Source organism: Astyanax mexicanus, chromosome 2 (assembly GCF_023375975.1).
Source record: "Astyanax mexicanus isolate ESR-SI-001 chromosome 2, AstMex3_surface, whole genome shotgun sequence".
NCBI lineage: Eukaryota > Metazoa > Chordata > Actinopteri > Characiformes > Acestrorhamphidae > Astyanax > Astyanax mexicanus.
The window spans coordinates 46,253,255-46,280,679 of NC_064409.1; the positions used below are offsets into that span (position 1 = coordinate 46,253,255).

The 27,425-nt window shown below is 40.7% G+C and overlaps 1 protein-coding gene across 3 annotated transcripts; it reads right to left on the reverse strand.

Annotated features, from left to right (window-relative positions):
* Positions 1–472: 472 nt before the first annotated feature.
* On the reverse strand, positions 473–26,559 carry LOC125798993 (overexpressed in colon carcinoma 1 protein homolog). 3 transcript variants are annotated; one of them, XM_049474377.1, is made up of 6 exons: positions 18,818–20,221; positions 9,074–9,098; positions 4,345–4,380; positions 4,139–4,218; positions 1,530–1,573; positions 473–1,430 (listed from the first exon to the last, which is right to left on the reverse strand). In XM_049474377.1, the coding sequence occupies exons 1-5, from the start codon at positions 18,834–18,836 to the stop codon at positions 1,569–1,571; spliced, it is 165 nt and encodes a 54-aa protein (XP_049330334.1). In that variant the 5' UTR covers positions 18,837–20,221; the 3' UTR covers positions 473–1,430; positions 1,530–1,568. The 3 variants fall into 3 exon arrangements, with proteins under 3 accessions (XP_049330334.1, XP_049330333.1, XP_049330332.1); XM_049474376.1 differs by lacking the exon at positions 18,818–20,221 and adding an exon at positions 12,810–13,654; XM_049474375.1 differs by lacking the exon at positions 18,818–20,221 and adding an exon at positions 26,272–26,559 and having other exon boundaries at positions 488–1,430.
* Positions 26,560–27,425: the final 866 nt, after the last annotated feature.

Here is a 27,425-nt window from a genome sequence, read left to right on the forward strand (position 1 = left end):
AATGTTTTAACCACTTAACCACTGTGCTATTTTTTTAATTTTTTTCTAGGTGTCCATGTTCACACACTTTCCAACTTAGACCTGGAGATTTACAGGATTCAAACTAATTAAGCAGTGCTTAACTTATAGGGCTCAGGCTTATGTCCATTACAGTGAACTGGAGGATCTTGGAAGGTTATATATTCTGAAGTAAACAAATCTGACTTTTTTTTCCTGGTGCCAAAACGAGAGAAAGGAAAATAACATTAAATCCTCTATAAATGATGAGTAAGTGCCTCAAATATACCCAGAAAGAACACTCTGCTGATTGCAGCCTTTGCTATTTCAGGAAATAAAAGCCACCCTGCTGTTCTAATCATTGGCAGTCTGACAAGGAAGTATTGCACCACTTCAACCAGCATAAAAACAAAGCTGCTCGGAAGAAATAAGGCCTCATCATTCTCGTTCTGCTTTTGGACTTTTTCATAAGATGCTCATAAGATGTTTAAATTGTCTTCTCTGTGAAGCTCGGAGAAGATATTGAAGTTTGCACATACTTATTGCAGTTTTTTCACACTTTATTTTCCCACTCTACCTGAGGCTGTAAAAACATGATAATACAATTTGCACCCTTCCTTGTCTAATGCTTTGCTTTCTCTGTGTAAAAATATATACATAAAGAGACAAACTGAGGCATAGAACTATTCAAATTTCTCTTTTTTCATTATATATAGTCTATACCAGACACATTTTAACCTACAATCCCCAGTCATGTTCTTGAAATGGCAGAAATATAGCAACAAACAGTACACATGTAGGCCTATAAGAAATAGCATTTTCTATTTCAAAAGAACTAATTTGTACTAATGAGGTGATGTGGCAGCTAGTAGTATTTGATCGTGAATGGTGATGAAGATCACGTCATTAGACAGGTTATGCTGAACTCCATACAGTGATTGGACTATTATTTAAAAAATCCTACAGCTACAATTCTCTGAGCTAAACGTGTCTTTAAATGGCTTTGCTATGGAGCTATTGTCCTACATTAACGATGCAGGTTAGTCCATTTTATTGCAGAAACTGGGAGCTGGTTTGCGTGTTGACGGGCCTTCATCGCGGTCCAGGTTCAGGAGGCTTCCTGAGCTACGAATACCCTGCCTTGTTGACTCCGGTGCCATTTAAATGCCAGGTTCTCCTCTAGGGCTGCTGTTTCCATTCCTAGAAACCTCTCTGAACCTGGTAGAAAGCCTGCTCAGAGAGCAGCGATGGTCCTCTACTCTACACAGAGAGTCAGCATGGCTCTCAGAGGTCCGTGTAGAGTGTGTAGAGTCTACACTCCATACAGGCACATCATGAACAGGTAATTTTCACGTTTTCACCGTTGGCGTTAGTGGATGGAAACTCTCGACCAGCCGCTAGTCCATAAAAAGCTTCTTCACTCACATGGTCAACTGCACAAAAGAGAGGGGAAAAAACAGTGTTATAAACCAATGACTGCACTGTGTCTTTAGGCAATTTGCATTATGGAAATTAGGACAAATCTGTCCTACCTGTGTTATGGTTTCTCGCAGCTCCTATTATGAGATACACTAGTCTGAAAAAGAGACAAGAGAAAAGGGTCATCGTCAGAACTTACGTAAGCTGGTGAAGAATATGAGATCTGATTGAGTCTTATTTGAGGTTAAGCAGATGCTACTAATTGGTAGACTCATGCACCACAGGGAGAAAGCTGTGCACGAGTGTGTGTGTGTGTGTGTGTGTGTTAGGGGAGGATCATTTTCTCTGGAAACCCTTAAAAAAGTCATTAAAGAGATGGTGACAGGCCATGTGATGTGGTCAAGGCACGCGCGCACGCACACACACACACAGTCACACATACACAAATGAGCACACACACACATACACACTCACACTTCCGTACCCTGTGGTGTTTTAACACTAATTAGCTGCATCTGGTTCTCTGAGATCTAGGAACATCTTTGCTTCTGCTTCACTTCAAAGACAATGCTGTGTATACGGTACATTTTACATATGTTGTACAATACTGTACAACACCAAATCAGGAGCATTGGGGCAGTACGGACAATGCAGTGTTTATTTACATTTATTTTGACTTTTTATTTATTTACAGAAAGTATATATCCACAATATTTCAGATTTTATCAGGTCAACTTTATTTCATTTTCTAATTTACAGCCATTCCTGCATTTTACGCCAACATCATATTCCAAATAAAAGACCACTTTTGTCCCATTTTTTGCTGGAACATGTTTTAAGGTGTGTAAAAGTAAGGAATCTTCACCTTTGCATGCATTATTATTTTTTTTCCCTCTTAATGTGTTTGAGAGCATCAGTTGTAAAGATGTAAAGAGGTAGAGTTACAGGTATACAGTGAATAGCTCTACTTGAGAAATGTCAAGTCATTATCAACCGCTTCATCCATTAAGGGTCGCGGGGGGTGCTGGAGCCTATCCCAGCCGGCATCGGGCGGAAGGCAGGATACACCCTGGACAGGCCGCCAATCCACCGCAGGGCAGACAGACACAGACAGACACACAGACACATTCACTCACACACTCACACCTAAGGGGCAATTTCAACCAAGTTCCAATTAGCCTGAACGTGCCGTCTTTGGCCTGTGGGAGGAAACCGGAGAACCCGGAGGAAACCCACGCAGACACGGGGAGAACGTGCAAATTGAGAAATGTTCTTATCCATATTATGGCAAGAACTACTCAACTAAGTACAGAAAAAAAAAGAAATGAAGGTCAGTCAATCTGAAAAATTTCAAGAACTTTACAAGTATCCCAAACTGCAGTCGCAATGACCCTCAAAAACATTATGATGAAACTGGCTCTAATCAGGACTGCACCAAGAAAAAAAATACCAAGAGTTACCTCTGTTGCACAGGATAATTTCATCAGAGTTACCAGCCTCAGTATTCATTTACAATGTAAATGCAGAATGAAAAGGTGTGACCAGCTTTTTGACTGCACTCTAAAAATTGATTTTTGTGTTTTAGTCAGGACAACTCATTTGATCAAGATGGGTGAATGTACCAGCCAGTACAACTCAATAAAATGAGTTCAAAGAACTTCAACCTGAAAATTTTAAAATGCTTGTTGAGAAAAATATGATTTGAACCAATGTTTAGTTACTACAGGTTTCAATGCTCTTTCTACAGTGTTGGTTCATGCAGCTTTCCCATAAGACTCCTGGCACCATATATTTGCATATTGGGTGTGGCCTCTCCCTAACTCACCATCTTTGTGTTGTATGTTGCCCAAAGCTACCTTATCTTAGTCACTCATTAGCATATTATATGTGTTGATTGCGAGGCCTCAGTGTTGTAGGCTTGAAGATCAAATCACCTTTATTCTGTGTTCCTAGTGCTCACAGCATGTTGGCTTAAAGCTACGGTATAATGCTATCAGTATTGACATTTCTATATAAAAAAAGCTGTTGTCTTTTGACTCACAATACTTGAAATCTGTTAGTCTCAGTCAATTAAACTGTTGTGTGAAAAATGTCAGTTAAGCTGAATAAATGTAACTGATTCAAGTTATCATTTAGCTTTGACTGGGTTAAGTTGAATAAACTTAAAATTGTACATATTTACAGCTTATCTGAGTCAAAGCAAAATGATTACTTGATTGAGTTAAGTTGAGCCAATGAATAATTTATGTCTGTGTGGTACAGTATATGTACAAAACATTCTCAAAAAGTGCCTAAATGTACTTTTTAACTCATATGAACTAGAGTATAGGTCGTCCACGGGTCTGTACTATTATCCAAAATGCTGCATGAAAATCTTTAACCCTAAAGTAACTGTAAATATTAATTAATGACTATCTCAGTCACTGTTGTGTCTGTGTTGTGTAATCAGAGGGTAATGGCATACTGGCAAGCAGCACTCTGTTTTTCCATTTTACTGAATTATTATGGATAATCAATGCTGCCGTGCTCGGCCCCCGTTCACACTCTTAATGCCGAGAGCAGTATTCTCAACAACACAGAGAAGAGGATCAAACTATTCAGCTCTGAGACTTGCATAACGCTGCAGTTTGATTAAACACTAATATCATGTTTTCATGCAGAAAGGCTAGGCTAGCACTGATGCTGACAGCATTTAAAAACAGAAATCAACACTAAGGCTTACCTTTCTCTGTGGACTTGGACTGACTCGCTGCTACTGTGGTCAGATCTGCTGGGAGTCCAACATAAACCCCTCCATAGTTCCTACAGGATAAAAAAAATTGAAAGTTTACAGAGTACTCATTCTCTCTACTAAAGCTAAAACATATTTATTCCTTTACTAAATGAATCTATTATCCATCCATCCCTCTATTTATTTATCCCACTAACCTTCTTTTCTCTTCATCTGGCGAGGGTTCCTCTGTCCTGTTACAAAAGAGGAAATCATTTAAGACTTTTTTTTTATACATTCATCCATCTTTTCATCCATTCATTCATTTATTCATCTCCTTTCCAATGATCAATCCAGTCATCCACTCTCCATGTTCCTACTCACCAGTCCATTTATCTATACCTCAAACTATATACCAGTATATCCATCCATCCATTCTTCTCTCTCTATTCATCTAGATATTAATTAATTTACACCTACATTAATTTAATCCAATAATTTATCCATCCATTTAATAAACAATTAATTTATTCCCTCGTTCAATCATCCATCCATCAATTAATTTATTTCATTTTCATTCATCCATCCTCCACTGATCAATCTATCAATTCTTCCATCCATCCATAAATCCATAATTCACGGTTCATCCCCTTCATGTATAAGTTTGTATCACCTCGTTCTTCCTCAATATACTGTATCTAGACATTTATCAATTTTCATCCTTTTATTCAGTCCTCCGTCTATCCATCTATTCTATCCAATTATCTATCATCTACCCATAATCTGTCTATTCATTCAATTTGTCCACAAAAATATGATTTGAACCAACTTTTAGTTACTACATATTTCAATGCTCTTTCTACAGTGTTGGATCATACAGCTTTCCCATAAGGCTCCTGGTACCATATATTTGCATATTGGGTGTGGCCTCTCCCTTACTTACCATCTTTGTGTTGTCTGTTGCCCAAAGCTACCTTATCCTAGGCATGTATTAAGTTATTATACAAGGTAATTGCCAGGCCTCATTGTTGTAGGCTGTAAGAGCAAGGCACTTTTATTCTGTGTTCCTTGTGATCACAGTATGTTGGCATGTTGCTTATTAAAATTAACTGAGTCAAAGCTAGATGATAACTTAATTCAGTAAAGTTTGTTCACCTTAACTGGGTTTTGTTCACACAACTAAAGTTAATTATCTCAACAGTTTCTTTCCAGTATTGTGGGCTTGGAGAATTTAGTTTATTTAATATAAGTACACTCACTAAACACTTAATAGCACAGGGTTGGACCCCCTTTTACCTTAAGAACTGCCTTAATCCTTCGTGGCATAGATTTAACAAGGATACATTGGCTACATTCCTCAGAGTGTCTGGTCCATATTGACATGACAGCATGACGCAGTTGCTGCAAATTTGTTGGCTGCACATCCATGATGAGAATCTCCCGTTCCAACACACCCCAAAGGTGCTCTATTGGATTAAAATCTGCCAAATTCTGACCCTACCATCCGAATGTCGCAGCAGAAATCGAGACTCATCAGACCAGATAACATTTTCCAATCTTCTATTGTCCAATTTTGGTGAGCCTGTGTGAATTGTAGCCTTAGTTTTCTGTTCTTAGACAGGAGTGGCACCCGGTGTGACCTTCTGCTGCTGTAGCCCAGCCGCCTCAAGGTTTCAATGTGTTGTGTGTTCAGAGATGCTTTTCTGCATACCTGTATGCCGCTTACTGGATATTTTCTCTTTTTCGGACCATTCCCTAGAGATGTAAACCCTGGAGATGGTTATGCGTGAAAATCCCACTAGATCAGCACTTTCTAAAATACTTAAACCAGCCAGTCTGGCACCAACAACCACACCAAGTTCAAAGTCACTTAAATCACATTTCTTCCCCATTCTGATGCTCGGTTTAAACAGCAGCATATCATTTTGGCCCTGTCTACATTCCTAAATGCATTGAGTTGCTGCCGTGTGATTGGCTGATTTTACATTTGCCTTAATGGACAGGAGTACATGATAAAGTGTGTGTATATATATATATATATATATATATATATATATATATACATATATATATATAGTCATATTCAGCAGAACTGCCAATACTGACAGCAAAACACTGCAGTAACATTGTAAAAGATGTAGCTCCAAACCAATATACCACGACAGCTAAGAACACAGAACAAAAGCAACTCATTCTTACAACCTCCAAGACTGAAGCCTTACAAGCTACCTACATTTTATACATCAGCATGCCAAGGATAAGGTAGCTTTGAGCAACAGACAACACAAAGATGGTAAGTAAGAGAGACCACACCCAATATGCAAATATATGGTGCAAGGAGTCTATGGGAAAGCTGTGTGAACCAACAAAGAGCATTGACACGTAGCAGTATATTAAAAGTTGGTTGAAATCCCATTTTTTCATCGGGTCAACAAGCATTTTTAAGTTTTAAGGTTGAAGTTCTCTGAGTTAATTTTATTGAGTTGTAGTGGCTGGTAATTTTACTCAGCTTGATAATATTAGTTCTCCTGACTAAAACACAAAATCACTTTTTAGAGTGAATATATCTATCAACATCTATCCATTTATGTCTCCACAATTTGTTTATGTTTTCATCCTTTCATTCAGTTCTTCATCTATCCATCTGTTCTTTCAAATTATCTATCATCTACCCATAATTCACTTTTCTGTGTACCAAAATGTGTACTCAAATTCCCTCATCTAGTCATCCCTCCATTCAGTCCCCCATCATTCTATCTATTTTATCCATTCCTCTGTCCAACTATTATCTTCCTATAATGTATTCTCTTTCCATCTATTCATCTTCTCCTCATTAATGCCTCCATCCACTCAGTCAAACCCCTTTTCATGCATCAGCCTACCACTTATCCTTCCATCAATACAGTGTATCTAGACCTCTATCCACGATAAGGGGCCAGGGATAGGTTTAGTATTTAGACTGAGGTGAAAGTCAGTAATTTTGGCCAGGATAATGGTTAGGATTAGAATTAGGGGTAGGATAAGGTTTAGGATTTGGAGGTTAAGGTTAGGGTTAGAATTAGGGGTAGAGTAAGGTTTAGGATTTGGAGGTTAAGGTTAGGGTTAGAATTAGGGGTAGGGTCAGGTTTAGGATTTGGAGATTAAGGGTAGGGTTAGGGTTAGAATTAGGGGTAGAGTAAGGTTTAGGATTTGGAGGTTAAGGCTGGGTTAGAGTTAAGGTTAAGGGTAGGGTAATGTTTAGGATTTAGAGGTTAAGGCTGGGTTAGAATTAAGGTTAAGTGTAGAGTAGGGTTAGAATTAGGGGTAGGGTATGATTTAGGATTTGGAGGTTAAGGTTAAGGTTAGGGTTAAAATTAGGGGTATGATAAGTGTTAGGATTTGGAGGTTAAGGTTAGGGTTAGAATTAGGGTTAGGGTTAAAATTAGGGGTAGGGTAAGGTTTAGGATGTGGAGGTTAAGGTTAGGGTTGGGGTTAGAATTAGGGGTAGGGTAAGGTTTAGGATGTGGAGGTTAAGGTTAGGGTTGGGGTTAGAATTAGGGGTAGGGTAAGGTTTAGGATTTGGAGGTTAAGGCTTTTTCATGTAACTTATCAATATTAAATCTACTACATGTAAGTAACAGCAAAGCTGTGTACCTCAGATGCTTCCCTACTGCTACCGCACTGATTGGTTGTGTTTCTGATAAGCTGTTAAAGTGTTACCCATAGAGGTATGTAGAAGCGCTTACCCTTGCAATATAATTTTATATGGACAAAACTGTGATAATGTGGGACTAATGGGGATTTAGAGTGTTTTTATGTTATAAAACATCATGTCACACCCACAGAACAGAACACAGAGTAATATTAGATCTGCAGCGTGTTGGTGTTTTGACCATTTTTATGCAAACCTTATAAATTCTGGCAACAAATGATTCAATTCTGCAGACAGTTTCTGCCATTATGAGCTATTTGGCTCCTCTGTGTGATTTTGGCCTTTTATGAAATTTCATAAACTTCAATTCAGATGGAAAGGCCTGTTCCCACAGCAGTGTGTACGAGGTGGTGTTGGGGGCCTCTCTCGGAGATTAAATGCTAGTGCTGATGTGCTGAGTGCTGGTGAGTTCAGTAATTAGTGTTGATTGGCCTGGGTGCAATCAGAGCCCACAGGAGCTGAGGTGGAACACACACAGGCACATCCATATTTACCATTAGGGAGAACACAGGCCGGAGCAGGCTGTGATTTAATGTCTCTCAGGAATTAGTTGAAAATGCATGTGTGTGTATATGTACAGTATGTAAGTATATGTGTGTATGTGTGTGTGTGTGAAATATAAATGTGACTGGGTATTGTAAGTAGAAAAGGTATAAAAATACACAACATCCAATCAATATTTCCCACTGTTTTGCAGTGTTATCATTTACGTGATTTTACACTTTAGTGCTATGAGCAAAGAGACTGTCTAACAATGGTAATTGAATGTTGCAGTTATGTACCATTTTTTTTTTGCCTTAAAATCATTAAAGTGCTTCACTGACTTGTAACAGAGAGAATAGCATTTATATTACTGCTACTCCAAGGTCAGACTACTGCTAACGACACTTCGTAAAACCCTGTAAAAATACTGCGCTGCTGTAACTCTCAGCTTGTCCAGAAATGCATGTGAACAACATGTCCTTTAGGGTAATCTATAGATATGAATTACATTTAATGACTGTAGGGGAGCCAAGAAGCAAGAAATACCAGTTTTTGCTTCATAATGTCAAGTTAAGTTATAAAAGTATTGGACAGCTAGAATAACTGTTATAATATCTTTAGAAAATAACCGTATGTATTCTTTAGTCTAGATCACATTACAGTATGATATATCTTTGTCTTATCTTACAGTGTCTAACTTAGAGTTTATTCTCAGTTTGTCTCACAGATAATTTAACCACATTCCTTTTTTAGATAGAGAAATTCACACTTACACATCCTTAGCAGCCTCTGCGGGTCCTGTGAGCAGGAAAGAGACAGAAAAAGAAAGGAAAAACAAGAAATACCATAAGTCAGTTTTATTACTTATCCAAACACAATAAATACAGTCTAAATCAAGTAATCTAATATTCTGATTCTATAAAGCAATAGTGACTTGTGTGTTGTGCTTTGTGTACAGTGCTGTTAAAATGTATTTACCCCCTACAGATTTCTTTTGTTTTTGCTTTTTTATCATTCTTACATTTTTCAGATTAACAAACACATTTTAACATCAGACAAATATAACCTAAGTAAATGTAAAAAGCAGATTTTGCAACACATTATGCCATCATCAGAAATTAAAGAACAGATTTGAAAACAAAGTCAATGACATCTATCATTCTGGAAAAGGTATCAAGTAATTTCTAAGGCTTTGGTACTCCAGCAGACCACAGTAAAAGCTATTATTTACAAATGGAGAAAACATTAAACAGTGAATCTTCCCAGGAGTGACCGGCCTACGAAAATACTCCAAAAGGGCATGTACAACTCATCCAGGAGGTCACAAAAGAACACAGAACAACATTTAAAGAACTACAGGGGCTCACTTCAATTAAATTAAAGTCAGTGTTAATGATTTAATAATAAGAAAGACACTGGGCAAAAATGTATCCATGGAAGAGTTCTAAGGCAAAAACCCCTGCTGACAAAAAAGAACACAAAGGCCCATTGTCACGTGGTCCCTGTCTGTTCTCGTGTTTCTGTGTTTATTTACCTTTTTCTGTGCCTGTCTCTGCTTGTGCCTGTGAGTGTGTCTCCCACGTGATCCGTGCTCCTCAGTGTTTCTTGCCCTCACCTGTGTATCATTTGTAACTCCGCCCCTTAGCCCCAGGTGTTCTCTGTTTCCCGTGTGTGTTACACTATTTATAGTCCGTGCTCCCTTTCCCTCGGGTCGGTTCTTGTGCTTTGTTAGCCTGTTGTGGTTGCGTCTCTGTGTCTCATGTTTCTTGTTTTCAGTTTAGTTTCCGTTTATTTGTTTATTTTTGTCTTTTGTTATTTGTATAATAAATACACTCGCATTTGCATCCGCTCTCCTCGTCCCTCCTTCACGCACCCTGACAGAAGAACCGACCAAACTATGGATGCAGCGAGTGGCGTCTACCTGGGTTCCAGACTGGCGATCCGCCGCACCTCCCTTTCTCGCGGCGTGCTGGAGGAGCAGCCTTCTCCTAACTCCTCAGCTAGCCGGCGCCGGAGGAGGAAAAGACGGCAGCGGCGTTCTCAGCGCTCCCGCTCGCCTGAGGAGGATCCTCTCAAGGGGGGAGCACTTTTTGGGGGGGCGCACCGTGTTGGCAGGGACGCAGGTTGTGAGGAGTCTTATTTCTGGGATTATGTAGACTTCCTCACACCTGCGTCCAGCTCGGAGGAGGAGGAGGGAGATTACCTCCCTACACCAGCCCGTCTGCCGTTGCCTCCAGGGGCAGTTCTGCCTCCCGCATGCCTCTGTCCACCCTGGTTCCTGACCGGCGACCCAGCGCCCTCCGAGCCGATCTTCACCGGCGACCCAGCGCCCTCCGAGCCGATCTTCACCGGCGACCCAGCGCTCTCCGAGCCGGACGTCAGCGGCGACCCAGCGCTCTCCGAGCCGGACGTCAGCGGCGACCCAGCGCTCTCCGAGCCGGACGTCAGCGGCGACCCAGCGCTCTCCGAGCCGGACGTCAGCGGCGACCCAGCGCTCTCCGAGCCGGACGTCAGCGGCGACCCAGCGCTCTCCGAGCCGGACCTCACCGGCGATCCAGCGCTCTCCGAGCCGGACTTCACCGGCGATCCAGCGCTCTCCGAGCCGGACTTCACCGGCGATCCAGCGCTCTCCGAGCCGGACTTCACCGGCGATCCAGCGCTCTCCGAGCCGGACTTCACCGGCGATCCAGCGCTCTCCGAGCCGGACTTCACCGGCAGACCTACGGTCAACTCACCTACTCCTGTGGCCGTGGCTCCCGTTACCACGCCCACTCCCAGGCCCCGCCTTTCCAGGCCTGCTCCGAGGCCACCTGAACTATTTTCAGGAGCTGTGCCCAGGCTGGTCCCACAGACATTTCCACAGACTTTTGCCAGTCCTGGGCACCCATCTATGTTTCTCATGCCCCTGTCTCTTCCCGTTATGGTTCCTGTCTCTGTCTATGTTCCAGTCTCTGTCCCTGGTGGTTTTTCTGTTCCAGTCCCTGTCACCGTGTATGTTTCTGTCCCTCTTACTGTTTTCATCCCGGTCCCTTTGCCCAGTAATGTCCAGTCCCCGTTTTCTGTTCAGTCTCCTCTCAGGTGTCCTCTGTTCTAGTCTTGTGTTTTGTTTTGTTTTTCGGTTTCCACCCTCTCCTGACCGGCTCCTGGGGGTTTGTTTTTTCGCGCCCCAGGAGTTGCGCGTTAAGGGGTGGGTTCTGTCACGTGGTCCCTGTCTGTTCTCGTGTTTCTGTGTTTATTTACCTTTTTCTGTGCCTGTCTCTGCTTGTGCCTGTGAGTGTGTCTCCCACGTGATCCGTGCTCCTCAGTGTTTCTTGCCCTCACCTGTGTATCATTTGTAACTCCGCCCCTTAGCCCCAGGTGTTCTCTGTTTCCCGTGTGTGTTACACTATTTATAGTCCGTGCTCCCTTTCCCTCGGGTCGGTTCTTGTGCTTTGTTAGCCTGTTGTGGTTGCGTCTCTGTGTCTCATGTTTCTTGTTTTCAGTTTAGTTTCCGTTTATTTGTTTATTTTTGTCTTTTGTTATTTGTATAATAAATACACTCGCATTTGCATCCGCTCTCCTCGTCCCTCCTTCACGCACCCTGACACCCATCTCACATTTCCAACAAACATCTTGGCGATCCCCAATATTCTGTGGACTAATGAGACAAAATTGGAACTTTTTTAGAAGGTGGGTGTCCTGTTATACATGGCATAATACTAACACAGCAATTAAGAAAAAGAACATCATACTGTACGTAAAACATGAGTTGGCAGTGTGATGATCTGCGACGAGAAGTGTGGGAGAAGGAATAATAATTGGAAAGAGCCGCCGGAGTAGCAGTATTTATTTATCATTGTTGTCATGCAAAACTGCATGATAGGCAACTGTTCAGAAGGAGAGGGAGCTGTGTTCATGAAATGCATTTTGAAAGGCTACTTTCGCTGTTTATCAGCCAAATGTTTTATTAAGAATTTAACAGAAAAATACTGCTTGCATATTCATATCCTTCTGCCTGGTGCAGAAGTGGTCCAGTATGGCAGTGGTGGCTCAGTGGTTAGAGCATTGGGTTAGTAGAGCAACCCTTAAGGCTCACACTGTTGGGCCTTTGAGCAATGCTGCTCCCAATCCCTCACTGCTCCCAAAGCACCACAGCAATTGCTACCCACAATTCTGAACACGCTTGTGCTAAAAACAGATTTTAGAACCCGAAAAGTTCATTTCCAGCTGGAGCCAAAAAAAGTACTTTCCTCGTTTAGGATTCACTAAACACTGGTGCAAAAGCTGGCTGGTTTACTTAAAGTTCTTTTAGTGTAAAATGGCTATGGGTGTGCATGGTCACTAATGTGAATGTGTGAGTTCACTGCATGGATGGGTTAAAGGTGCAGTCCTCTTTCAATTTGTGTGCTAGCAAAAGCATGGTGAATATGGTATTTGTCTAGTCTTACTAAAACATGGTAGAGCCACTATTTGCTGCAATAAGAGTCTTTTTTTAAGTCTTTTGTCTATTGTCTATCTAGTTGTGCTCACTGTTTTGAAGTGATTTCATGCCTTCTTCTGCAACACTGAAGATTCGTTGTTCAGGTTAATTAGACAATTCTTGTATTAAGTCCACTTTAATTTTGCCGTTGTACAACACTGGCCTTTCTGTTCTTCAACTAGGGCCCTATGATTCCTGTGAATCAGAGGAATACAAGCAGAATTCATATTAAAACATGGAACACACAGAATAAGACAGTCTAAAAAAAAGTAACCTGCACTCTAGCCTGGTGGTGGTGTTTTAACCTTCATCGACCAGAGATTTCATACAGACATCATACATGTAGCATATCAAACACAGAACTTACCATATCTAGCCAGCATAGTCAGATCAATCTGATATCAAAAACAGGCAATTAACTCATCTTAGAAAACAGTCAGCACCTAGGCTAATGCATTTCAAGCTTACTGCTGAGTTCAGCTGTTTGCTAGCATTGAGCCAATAGCTGCATTCCGGTGTTCTGAGATCAATACCTAAGAACTTGAGTGACTTATAACCATAACAGTGCCATCCATCTTTAAAAAAAAAAAAAAACAGCAATTCATTCAGCTCAGGAAAATCATCATTTAGTCAATAGCATCAACAGTTAGCCGTTAGCATCGGCAGTTAATTAATATGGTGCTTTTTGTTGACGACTGATCTGCATAAAATGTGTAACATGCTTTAAATTTTGGTTAAAATCTCACAATGTGACTCTTCTGACTATAAAACGTCTCAAAATTTAGAGTAACTGATCTTTCTGACAGACTCCAGATTCACATTTACATTTATGGCCTCTGAGGTTTTTATGTAGAGAAACTTGCTTGTGAATCATGTTACACAGCTACGTCAAAAAAATTCAGAGCCTGCCCAAGGACTTTTACTGGTGTGACTAAAGACATATACAGTATGTCTGTCTCTGTCTATGTTCCAGTCTCTGTCCCTGGTGGTTTTTCTGTTCCAGTCCCTGTCACCGTGTATGTTTCTGTCCCTCTTACTGTTTTCATCCCGGTCCCTTTGCCCAGTAATGTCCAGTCCCCGTTTTCTGTTCAGTCTCCTCTCAGGTGTCCTCTGTTCTAGTCTTGTGTTTTGTTTTGTTTTTCGGTTTCCACCCTCTCCTGACCGGCTCCTGGGGGTTTGTTTTTTCGCGCCCCAGGAGTTGCGCGTTAAGGGGTGGGTTCTGTCACGTGGTCCCTGTCTGTTCTCGTGTTTCTGTGTTTATTTACCTTTTTCTGTGCCTGTCTCTGCTTGTGCCTGTGAGTGTGTCTCCCACGTGATCCGTGCTCCTCAGTGTTTCTTGCCCTCACCTGTGTATCATTTGTAACTCCGCCCCTTAGCCCCAGGTGTTCTCTGTTTCCCGTGTGTGTTACACTATTTATAGTCCGTGCTCCCTTTCCCTCGGGTCGGTTCTTGTGCTTTGTTAGCCTGTTGTGGTTGCGTCTCTGTGTCTCATGTTTCTTGTTTTCAGTTTAGTTTCCGTTTATTTGTTTATTTTTGTCTTTTGTTATTTGTATAATAAATACACTCGCATTTGCATCCGCTCTCCTCGTCCCTCCTTCACGCACCCTGACACCCATCTCACATTTCCAACAAACATCTTGGCGATCCCCAATATTCTGTGGACTAATGAGACAAAATTGGAACTTTTTTAGAAGGTGGGTGTCCTGTTATACATGGCATAATACTAACACAGCAATTAAGAAAAAGAACATCATACTGTACGTAAAACATGAGTTGGCAGTGTGATGATCTGGGACTGGGGTTTGTTCTTCAGGATCTAGACAACTTGCTAAAATTGATGGAACCATGAGTTCTGCTCTCTACCAGAAAATCCTGAAAGAGAATGTCTGGTCGTCAGTTTGTGACCTAAAGCTCAGGCATACTTGGGTTCTGCAGCACGACAATGATCCAAAGCACACAAAGAAGTCCACCTCAAAAACAAAACAAACAAAATTAAGGTTTTGGCCCAGTGAAAGTATGATTGAGATACCTGTGATTCCAATTGTGAACCCTAATTGTGAAGTTATTCGTTTTAGAGGGGAAAATACTATTTCACATAGGGCCGGGTTGGTTTACATTTACTCAGGCTATATTTGTCTGATATTAAAACGTGTTTGTTAATCTAAAATATGTAGAAATCTGTAGAGTGGCAAATGTTTTGCCATACCTCTGTATGTGTGTGTGTGTGTGTGTGTGTGTGTGTGTATGATGAGATGGAGGTCCTGTCTGAGCTGTGAGGAGGCTGAAGGACTCTTCATGCAGTCCTCTAAGTGCAGCCTTCTGCATTAATCACAGAGCCTGTGGGTCTAAGAGCAGAACAACTTGACTTTGACAAAGAGGGCAGAGCTAAATAACCAGCATATTCTATAGTGGCCATGAATCCAGATCATTTCAGATATGTAGAGCACTCACTACACCACCACACCCCCACCCATACTATATATATGCTGTATATATTTACATTACATTACATTACATTTGGCAGACGCTTTTGTCCAAAGCGACTTACAATAGTCAAGTACAATGTAAAATAAGTTTAAAGGTAAAACATCTTTGGATAGGGATAAAAGGAGGACAAAGGGGAATAATAGGATAGAGGAGTGAAGGAGAGGAAGAAGGAAATGAGGTTAGAAGTAGTTAGTGTGTTAGAGGTGTTAAGAGAGTAAGTGCTCTTTGAAGAGCTCTGTCTTCAGGAGTTTCTTAAAGATAGCGAGAGATTCTCCTGATCTGGTAGTGGAAGGTAGTTTGTTCCACCATTGGGGAACTCTGTATGAGAACAGTCTGGATTGCTTTGTGTGAATGTTTGGCAAAGCGAGGCGACGTTCACTGGAGGAGCGCAGCGGCCGGGAGGTAGCGTAAGCCTTCAGGAGCGAGTGCAGGTAGGAAGGAGCCTGTACTGTCATCACCTTGTAGGCGATTATAAGAGTTTTGAATTTGATGCGAGCATCAACTGGTAGCCAATGGAGCTCAATGAGCAGCGGGGTGACATGTGCCCGTTTTGGCTGGTTGAAGACCAGACGTGCTGCTGCGTTCTGGATCATCTGGAGTGGTTTTACTACACAGGCCGGGAGGCCAGTTAGCAGGGCATTGCAGTAGTCGAGGCGTGAGATGACGACCGCTTGCACCAGGAGTTGGGTGGCCTGTTGCGTCAGGAACGGTCTAATTTTTCGGATGTTATAGAGCGCAAAGCGGCAGGACCGAGCAAATGAGGCCACATGGTGCGTGAAGGAGAGTTGGTCATCAACCAGAACACCCAGGTTCCTAGCAACCTTTGTCGGTGAGAGAGAGAGAGAGTCGATACTTATAGAGAATTTGTGTTGAAAAGATGGTTTTGCTGGTATAACCAGAAGTTCAGTCTTTGAGAGATTTAATTGAAGGTGATGCTCCCTCATCCATGAGGATATGTCAGAGAGACACTGCGAAATCCGTGCAGAGATTGAGTGATCTTCAGGTGAGAACGACAGGTATAGCTGGGTGTCATCAGCAAAGCAATGGTAGGAAAATCCTTGTGAGCGGATAACCTGACCAAGAGAGGTGGTGTATATGGAGAAGAGAAGGGGTCCCAGTACCGAACCTTGGGGAACCCCAGTGGATAAGGAGCGGGCTGAGGACAGCTGTCCTTGCCACGACACCTTGAACGAGCGCCCAGTGAGGTACGATCTGAACCATGACAGCACATTGTCTGCGATCCCCATGTTTGAGAGTATAGTTAGGAGGAAGTCATGGTTGACTGTGTCAAATGCGGCCGAGAGGTCCAGCAGAATGAGCACTGAGGACTGACCTGCAGCTCTGGCAGTTTTCAATGCTTCAGTCACAGACAACAGAGCCGTCTCGGTAGAGTGTCCTTTTTTGAACCCAGATTGGTTCTGGTCCAGAAGGTCATTCTGGGAGAGGAAGCCAGAGACCTGATTTAAAACTGCTCTTTCTAGTGTTTTAGAGAGAAAGGGTAGCAGTGAGACCGGTCTGTAGTTGTCAACCTGGGCGGGGTTTAGAGAAGGCTTTTTGAGCAGTGGTGTCACATGTGCTTGTTTGAAAGCAGTCGGGAATACACCAGAAGTTAAAGAGGCATTGATCGTGTGAGTGATAGCCGGAATGATTGCAGGTGCGATAGTTTGCAGTAGGTTTGAAGGAATTGGGTCAAGCGGACACGTAGTAGGACGGCTACGTGTTAGGAGAGCCAGTGTCTCGTTCTCAGTGAGAGGAGTGAACGAGGAGAAAGCAACACCTTCGGTGGAGGGACACTGGGCAGTAGAGGATGTAGTAGGACTGCTACATTGTGCATCAGTAAACTGGTTGCTGATGGCCGCCACTTTGCCAGTAAAGAATGAGGCAAGTGTTTCAGCCGTAAGGCATGTAGCCGGAGGAGGAGGCAGAGGGTTGAGTAGTGATTTAAATGTAGCAAATAGTTTCCGGGAGTCTGTGAGAGAGCAGAATTTATTGTGATAAAATTCAGCTTTAGCAGTAGTGAGGTTGGCTGAAAAAGAAGCCAGGAGCAGTTGGTAATTTTTTAGGTCTGCTTGTTTTTGGGTTTTTTGCCATTTTCTTTCGGCAGCTCGGAGTTTGGAGCGTAGTTCCCTGAGTGTGTCATTTTTAAGCCATGGCTGCGGTTTGTTTGAGCTAATGGCTCGAGATGTGAGAGGACAGAGGTTGTCCAAACAGGAGCTTAGTGTGGAGCAGAGAGTGTCAGTGGCATCATTTACATTGAGTGATGAAAATGAGCCTAATGGAGGCATATTGTCAGTCACCAGCGAGGAGTACTGGTCTGCTGAGAGATCTCGAAGATTTCGGCGGAACGAGACCATAGTAGGAGTAGCTGTGGGTTTATTTGAAATATGAACATTGAGTTTCATAAAGTAGTGATCCGAGACGTGCAAAGGAGTGACAGTTAGAGAGTCGGTGTCACAGTTACGAGTGAAGATCAGGTCTAGATGTTTGCCAGCTTTATGTGTTGGAGGGCTGGGGACCTGCTCCAGTTCGAAAGACTGCATGAGGGATAGGAAGTCTGTGAAGCTGGTACTGTCATGGTGGATGTTCATATCCCCTAGAATGAGCATGGGACAATCTTGCTCAGGGATAGAAGACAGTAGCATGTCAAGTTCATGCGTGAATTCGTCCATTTGTCCAGGAGGACGGTAGAGAACAATAATGGCAAGTTTTGCTGGAGTAGTAACCAGTGTGGCATGATACTCAAATGTATTGAATGTGTTTGCCAGTAATAGTGGAGTATGTTTTAAGCCATTAGCGATTAATAGGCCCGTTCCACCTCCTCGTCCAGAGAGACGAGAAGTGTGGGAGAAGGAATAATAATTGGAAAGAGCCGCCGGAGTAGCAGTATTTATTTATCATTGTTGTCATGCAAAACTGCATGATAGGCAACTGTTCAGAAGGAGAGGGAGCTGTGTTCATGAAATGCATTTTGAAAGGCTACTTTCGCTGTTTATCAGCCAAATGTTTTATTAAGAATTTAACAGAAAAATACTGCTTGCATATTCATATCCTTCTGCCTGGTGCAGAAGTGGTCCAGTATGGCAGTGGTGGCTCAGTGGTTAGAGCATTGGGTTAGTAGAGCAACCCTTAAGGCTCACACTGTTGGGCCTTTGAGCAATGCTGCTCCCAATCCCTCACTGCTCCCAAAGCACCACAGCAATTGCTACCCACAATTCTGAACACGCTTGTGCTAAAAACAGATTTTAGAACCCGAAAAGTTCATTTCCAGCTGGAGCCAAAAAAAGTACTTTCCTCGTTTAGGATTCACTAAACACTGGTGCAAAAGCTGGCTGGTTTACTTAAAGTTCTTTTAGTGTAAAATGGCTATGGGTGTGCATGGTCACTAATGTGAATGTGTGAGTTCACTGCATGGATGGGTTAAAGGTGCAGTCCTCTTTCAATTTGTGTGCTAGCAAAAGCATGGTGAATATGGTATTTGTCTAGTCTTACTAAAACATGGTAGAGCCACTATTTGCTGCAATAAGAGTCTTTTTTTAAGTCTTTTGTCTATTGTCTATCTAGTTGTGCTCACTGTTTTGAAGTGATTTCATGCCTTCTTCTGCAACACTGAAGATTCGTTGTTCAGGTTAATTAGACAATTCTTGTATTAAGTCCACTTTAATTTTGCCGTTGTACAACACTGGCCTTTCTGTTCTTCAACTAGGGCCCTATGATTCCTGTGAATCAGAGGAATACAAGCAGAATTCATATTAAAACATGGAACACACAGAATAAGACAGTCTAAAAAAAAGTAACCTGCACTCTAGCCTGGTGGTGGTGTTTTAACCTTCATCGACCAGAGATTTCATACAGACATCATACATGTAGCATATCAAACACAGAACTTACCATATCTAGCCAGCATAGTCAGATCAATCTGATATCAAAAACAGGCAATTAACTCATCTTAGAAAACAGTCAGCACCTAGGCTAATGCATTTCAAGCTTACTGCTGAGTTCAGCTGTTTGCTAGCATTGAGCCAATAGCTGCATTCCGGTGTTCTGAGATCAATACCTAAGAACTTGAGTGACTTATAACCATAACAGTGCCATCCATCTTTAAAAAAAAAAAAAAACAGCAATTCATTCAGCTCAGGAAAATCATCATTTAGTCAATAGCATCAACAGTTAGCCGTTAGCATCGGCAGTTAATTAATATGGTGCTTTTTGTTGACGACTGATCTGCATAAAATGTGTAACATGCTTTAAATTTTGGTTAAAATCTCACAATGTGACTCTTCTGACTATAAAACGTCTCAAAATTTAGAGTAACTGATCTTTCTGACAGACTCCAGATTCACATTTACATTTATGGCCTCTGAGGTTTTTATGTAGAGAAACTTGCTTGTGAATCATGTTACACAGCTACGTCAAAAAAATTCAGAGCCTGCCCAAGGACTTTTACTGGTGTGACTAAAGACATATACAGTATGTACAGTAATTATTTCCATACATCCTCAGTGATTTTAGTCCCAACTGAATGTGCCATGTCAGTTATTTTCCACAACTGTGCTTTTTAACATCAGTAAAGATCAGAGCATCTTCTGTAAATTAGCCCTAAATAACCTAGTGCTGGGCGGTATACCGGTTCATTCAGTATACCGCGGGGGGAACTTGAACCGGTATGCTTTTCTCTCATACCACCATACCGCTAGAGGGCGCTGTGGAGCGCCGTGCAGAACAGCACCGCAAAAGAAGAGAGTCAAACGCAGGTGTAGCTCCGTCCTGCAGAGAAATCAGAACACCTCCTGCTGCTGTTTCTACTGTATGAGTGTTTTTATACCAGTAAAATAGGGCAGTAACTACAGCCCTTTAAAATATATTAATACTGTAGCTTGAAGGATGATTTGAATATATTTGTTAACTGGAGAAAGAAGGAAATTGTGGCTTCAGGAATAACATATAGTACATTTATATTAAACTTGTATCTTACTTATGCAATAGACCTTTTGAGAAATATCTCTTTGAATACCTCAACATTGAGTATTTTATAGCTTTGTTTATAGTGTTTATGAAACTGTTTATTAAAATGTTTAATTTTGTAAAGGGAGCCGTGTTAAATTTGTTAGCGTAGGTCTGTTGTTTACATTCTTTAGCTATTTTTTCTGATACAAAGTCTGATTTCTTCATATATTATGTAATTCTGTGGGACAAAGTAAACCCAATACTAATCAAAGCCTTAATTTAAAGCTTTAGGTGTTTTATATTACATGTACTCCTAACAGTACAGTAACTCACAAACCTATATTAAAGCCCAGTCATGCAAAAAATAATAATACAAAAAAAAAAAAAAAATACAGTGATATACCGTGAAACCATCAAAATCTTGAAAAATACTGTAATATGCATTTTTGGCCATACCTCCCACCACTAAAATAACCCATAAGTTAAACTAATCCTATGCAAATCAAAATGGTGGATCTATACTATGGTCTCTAGTCTAGAGCTACTGAACTCTTTAGCTCCTTCAAAGTGATTGTTGTTCTAATTTTGGCTTTATTTACAAGTCTTTATTTTGCTCTGATGTATGGCTTTCAAATAACAATGCTTGGGGGTACACACTTGATCTAACAGTAGATAATAGAAATAAAGGAATTCAGAGCCTGCCCAAGGACTCCTACTGGTGTGACTAAAGACATATTCAGATGGGATTAGTTTTACCTGACGATGTGGGGTACAGTAATTATTTCCATATATCCTCAGTGATTTTAGTCCCAACAGAATGCTCCATGTCAGTAATTTTCCAGAACTGTGCTCTCTCACTACAGTATAGATCAGAGCATCTTCTGTAAATGAGCCAAAAATAACCTCAAGTTAAAATAATCCTGTGTAATCGAAATGATACACCGAAGCACTCAGAGTTAGAGGTACAAAACTTCTTGCAGATTTAGGCAAGTGATTGTGTAGCATAGGGTATAACTTACATACAGTTTTTTTTTTAAACATTTAGCTGCCAATTTTTGAACTAAACTAGTTTATTATTACTATATAAATGGATAATACAATTGTCAATTTGTTATCATCATACGTTGTTGACCCTCATTTCAGTCATTCTCATATTATTAGAGTCATTCTCATATTATGAGATTTTTTATCCTGTGTGAGTCAGTAATATATTTACTGACATCCTGTAATAAAAAAACATCACTTTACTTCCCTTGGTAAACCTGATCTTTTTCGAATAGAGCTTTAGTGTACTTGCCTGGTAGGGAAATTAAATGGTAATCTGCAATGGGCAGAGCCATTTTGCTACTTACTAGATTCCAAATGTAACGATCTAAACGTTTGTTTTTTTTCTGGCCACTACATACAGAGCAATTGTATGAGCTCTTAATATCATTGAATGGTGTCTCTATACACTCTGGTCTCTCGTTTAGAGCTCTTTATGGCTTTATTCAGGTATTCAAGTCTTACTCTTGTTCTGAGGAGTGACTTTCATAAAGCGATGCTTGTTGTTACAATACAGTAGATAGTAGTTAGATCAAACACTTGAATATATGTTTTCCTCATGTGTTTTAATCTTGTATATGCTTACTGTTTACAATTATCTTTCCCCCAGTTCTCCAAACTCTTATGCTTATATACTTATGCAAGCAACCCTTTTGCAGTTAGTCATATTTGCCACTGAATATTTTCCAGCATAAAGAATATATGCTATTAAGACATACAGCACAAATGTTACATACAGACGCATAACATCATCTCTCCTCAGACTCGAGTTGAGTATCGTCCCGCAATCAGTCACCTATGACACAATGCTTCAGGGCAGTCTCGCTTCATCACTGCAGCTATGTGACTGTACAGTGACTCTGATTTTCCGTGTATTGCACTGGGAAAGGGAGCTACAACAACAGAGCCTGTTCATAAACTGTCCTGCTCTCCACCACAGAGAGCACTTACAGCACTGCTGGCAGGGCTGGAGATGTGCAAATGCTCTTCAGAAAGTCACTCTGCCCGAGGCCTCCATCACAGCCAAGCAGCTTTAAGAGCCTTGGCCTGCCTCTCAAACATCTGAAGAGTCTTTGTCTTGACTCATGTAAACTCTGGATGGCCTACAAGTACAGTGCTTATATAGTGTCTGACAGGAAGCACAAAGAAAAAACATAGTTTTGGAAAAAAAACTCTGACCTCCCCACAGTCTTTCTCACAAACTCATCCCAATGTTTATTTCCATGAAGACTGGACCAAGACAACAGGAAGGGGGAAAAAAAAAAACATGAAAACTAGGTCATTTGTCTAGGGTCAGTAAGCGTATCACGTAAAACCAAAGGCGAAAAAACAGCTCCTGAAGTAACTGGACACAGGCTCCCCAGGGCACATTGATTACACTGTTTTTAACAGCTTTGCTGTGGCTGGTCCAGACCGATAAGACCATTTTACTCCTTTGTTCGGAGTGACTAAGAACAATCAGCAGTTGTGCTTTTGAAGTGTTTCTGTTAGTGCATCACCAAGACAACACATGACCCAAAGACACCCAGACACTGCCTCACACCACATTACTTAATAACAACTGAAATGATTTCTTACACAAAAAACACTGTGATAAGAGTATAACACATGAATATTTATTCGTTCAACAGAATTGTATAATAGTATAACACGTTTAAAATCATATCAAGCAAACATTCTGACCTCAAATCCTGTAGAAGTTTCACAATACCTGAGTTCAAAATTAAACAGTAAAATTAAACAACAGTAACTGTCCAAACATGCTCAGCGCTATTTTTTCTGGTGTTTGTCTCGTTAGTGTGGTTCGATTAATAGCACTTGGGTGCGGATCAAAAAAAACGGACCACAACCTGCTAGAGGACGTGGTCTCTGTCCAGTTCCAAACAAACTCTGGAGCCCCTTTCTTGTAGTGAGAACGTGATCCGGTCTCAATCCAACCCAGCTATCAAATATACTCCTTTAATATGAGCTAAACTGCTGATAAGGCATATTAGCCAGATAATACTAATCACCACAGCTATGATCAAATGCTGTCTCTGCTGTCCATAGCCGCGCGACTAAGTTTATTATGCAGACGTCTGCACTGCACATTTTGGCGTGTTTAAGTTTGTGCTTGTGTGAAACCAAACCAAACAGAGGGAGAAAACACTTCAAGTAAACAAACTCATCAACTGATTCGGACCAAAGAAACAAACTCGAGGTGAGAAAATGCCCTGAATTACTTTATATTGCTCTAGGAGTTTACTTGCATTTCTAGGTACCCAAGGATGCTGTTAATTACATTCTACAATCACTTACACTCAGCCAATCAACACACACCAGTGAAAAGCAGCAGCCAATCGTGCACAGAGTACTTTTGCGCGGAAACAAGTGTCACCTGGAGGATTGCATCGGGCACTGAATAACTGACCCTGGACAGAGTGCCTATATCTATATCTGGGAACAAAGTCACACACACAGTCACAAACTATTACACCCACATACACAACGCAGTTTTAGAGTAAAATATCAGAAATGTGTTTTAAAATCATATATCCATTATTAATTTTTTTTATCTTGATTATATAATGATACTGAATTATTGTTAAGCCAGTAAAAGAATGCACATAGTGCAACTGTCTTATGTGTATTATTAAAAAATATAAATATTACCTAGAAACATTTATCATACTTTAATATTATACATCATATAAACTAACCAGCCATTTCTCCTCACCCTACCGAGATATGAGTTTTTTTGTAATATCATTTATATTGTCCAGATCTAGTCTGCTACCACATCAGTCAGTACCTCTGAAGTTAATGCAGTGGATGATTAGAGAGAAAGAGCAAATGGAGGAATAAATAGATAGAGGGATTAAACAGAGACACATCAAAGCCTAAACAGCCGACACCAGTGACTGACACTGAGACTCATCTCTGTAAACAGAATGTGCTGTCTGTGCAACAACTAACACACACATGACTATGGAAACCAAAGCCAGAGTGAGGAACACACACACACACACACACACACACACACACACGCACACACACTCACACACACACACACACAGGCATACACTTGTATTTATAAAATGTAAGCATATGGGTTTACACACACACAAAAACACATCCAAACATACAAATATGTGAATCCATTATGTATACAATGTTGTTTTTACATTTAATTTGACTTTACATTTTGCCAAAATTCTATTATGAATGGATAAATAGAAATGCTTGCAAAATTACTTAGAAAATCTTTTTACATTGACTTCCAATGAGAGTTTAGAAAATATGATCTCTTCTTCTGTAAAATTGCTTATATATTTTTATATATACAATACCAGCCAAAAATTTGCACACACTTCTTCTCATTCAGTGTCTATTCTTTTTTTTATATTATTATTTTCATTGTAAATTTAATATGGAAGACATTCAATCTATACAGTGACACTCATGAAATTATTCTGTAAATATTCTGCAACAAAAAAGTTAAACAAACCAGAATATGTTTTATACTTTAGATTCTTCTAAGTAGCACATTTAGCTCGAGCTCATTCCAAATCACCATCTCAGTCTTAGGGCTTAGATGGGAGTATTAAGGAGGGCAAACACTATTTTGTTTACTATGTAATTAAACATGTGTCCCTTAATTGTTTTAATCGTTAATATAAATCTACAATGTAGAAAATAAATTAAAGGAATAAATAAGGAAAAAAGATTGAATAAGAAGGTGTGTCCAAACTTTTGACTTGTACTGTATGTATATGTATATATATATATATATATATATATATATATATATATATATATATATATATATATAGAGAGAGAGAGAGAGAGATAGATAGATAGATAGATAGATAGATAGATAGATAGATAGATAGATAGATAGATAGATAGATAGATAGATAGATAGATAGATAGATAGATAGATAGATAGATTCTGTCTCAAACTAATAATAATCTGAGATTATGCAGTCCTTATAACATTAATGTATGTGGGTGGAGCTAAACTGCTCTGATGACCTGGATTTTTATATCAAATATTAATAAACTTTAATCTTATCAGTATTTAATGATGTCAAATATCTATATGTAATATATTTTGTGTGTTTCCTGAGCCTAAACTTTTTTAATAAACCTATTTTGTAGGTAAAGTATACTTTACCTTGATTGAGCCCCTCTCCCCCCCAAAAAAATCCTAAAATCAGGACATTTATTGTTATAAAAACAAAGATGAGCACATGACTGTATCCCCCAGACAGCCCCCAAAATACACCCCCCCTGTATACACCCCCCACATCCCTATACACACACTGTCCCCATAAATCAAAGTGTGTGTCCACAAATACCACTGGCTCACTCAGAGAGACTTGTGCCTGCTGAACACACACACACACACACACACTCAGAGCAGAGAGTGCCACACTGTGCTCTGCTGAAGGAGTGTGTGACTCTCTCTTTACTGGAGACTCTCATATCGGCAAATTTAACAGATACATCTCTATTACTAATAAAACACACATTGTCTCACACACACAAACACACACACACACACACACACACACACACACACACACACGCACTGCTACGAGTCTATGGCTAGCTGTACAGCCTGATGCATTCCAAGTAAGACAGTACACTAAACATTAGCATCTCTCAGTGTTGATGAGGGAATTACACTTAAAATCTCAGCTATAAACACAGCACCTGATCCACCTGCACATGCTACACACACTTACACACACTCACACTCACACACACAAATATACATATGCACACAATCAAGCAGTAGCGTACTGGGACACACACACATGCATGCCTATGACTGGCGCTATAAATACATTAAGAAATCCCATGCTATGTTGTGCATTCTATCACATACACACACACAGACACACACACACATAAAGGCATATACTGGGATACAAACACACATGCGTGTATGTACATAACTTCCAATGTGTTTCCATTGAGAAATTCCATGCAGTGTTATGGAAACCCCATGTCTGGTTTCACACACACACTCTCACACACACACACACTCACCTCCTGCTGTGGTATTAGTGGCAGAGGAATTTCCACAACCCATTCTAGCATCACACTCTGTCCCACTGACAGACCAGCCCACTGGATCGAGAGATCCAGACCCAGAAACAGACGAGTGTAACCAACGACAAAAAAAGAAAGAGGAAAAGAAAGGTAAGGATGAATGGAGGACAGCACTTCTCCTCTGCTGCTCTGATTTCTTCACTCCCTCGCTCCCCCTGATGCAGCCTGGAATGGTCTGCAGTGGCACAGTCAGACACCCAGAGAGAGACTGTGGGAGGGAGAGAGAGAGAAGGAGAGAGAAAGAGAGAGAGAGGGAGGGAAAGAGGGATGCTCTGCACTCACATGATTTGCTGGTATTCTCCACCCTGACAGGGTTGCCATGGAAACAGGGGGTGATGGGGAGGGAGGCTGGCGAATTGCAAAAAAGCCTTTAGTTCCACATTGTACAATAAAGAGCAAACGCAGGAAAGTCTAATGGTCACTTCACGTATGTCAGGCTCATGACCCTAGAAAACCAAAGAGAGAAAAAGACAAACTAAACTGGGTCCCACACTCACACTATCTCATCCAGTCTCATTCACCCACAGCAACAAGCTACAAGCTCTCACCATACAAACAAACAGCCTCTTCATTCAACACAATAAACACTAGCCCACTCTCAGATCTGCTCAGATTCACCTCTGAACCTAACTCTCAACAACACAGGCTCCTATGCATTCATTGGGAGAAAAAAATATGCATTGTAGATTAATACTAAAGTCATCTAAACAATAAAGGAAAACACATGGAATATTCAATAAAAAAGTGCTAAACAAACCAGAATTTGTTTAATGTTTTAGATTATTCAAAGTACATTACATTACATTACATTACATTTGGCAGACGCTTTTGTCCAAAGCGACTTACAATATTGAAGTGCAAATAATAGAAGAGGTTAAGTACAAAAATAATAGAAGTTAAAAATAAAGCATCTATAGATAGGGCCTTAAGGAGGTCAGAGGGAAATAATGGGATAGAGGAGTAGAGAAGAGGAAGAAGGAGATGAGGTTAGAATTAGTTAGTTTGTTAGAGGTGTTAGGAGAGTAAGTGCTCTTTGAAGAGCTCTGTCTTCAGGAGTTTCTTAAAGATAGCGAGAGATTCTCCTGATCTGG

Coding starts and splice junctions, on each gene's coding strand:
- LOC125798993 (XM_049474375.1), bottom strand. CDS start 26,314: ATGGGTTGTGGAAATTCCTCTGCCACTAATACCACAGCAGGAG. Junction 9,099..26,271: donor CACTAATACCACAGCAGGAG/GTGAGTGTGTGT, acceptor TCCTGCTCACAG/GACCCGCAGAGGCTGCTAAG. Junction 4,381..9,073: donor GCAGAGGCTGCTAAGGATGT/GTAAGTGTGAAT, acceptor CTTTTGTAACAG/GACAGAGGAACCCTCGCCAG.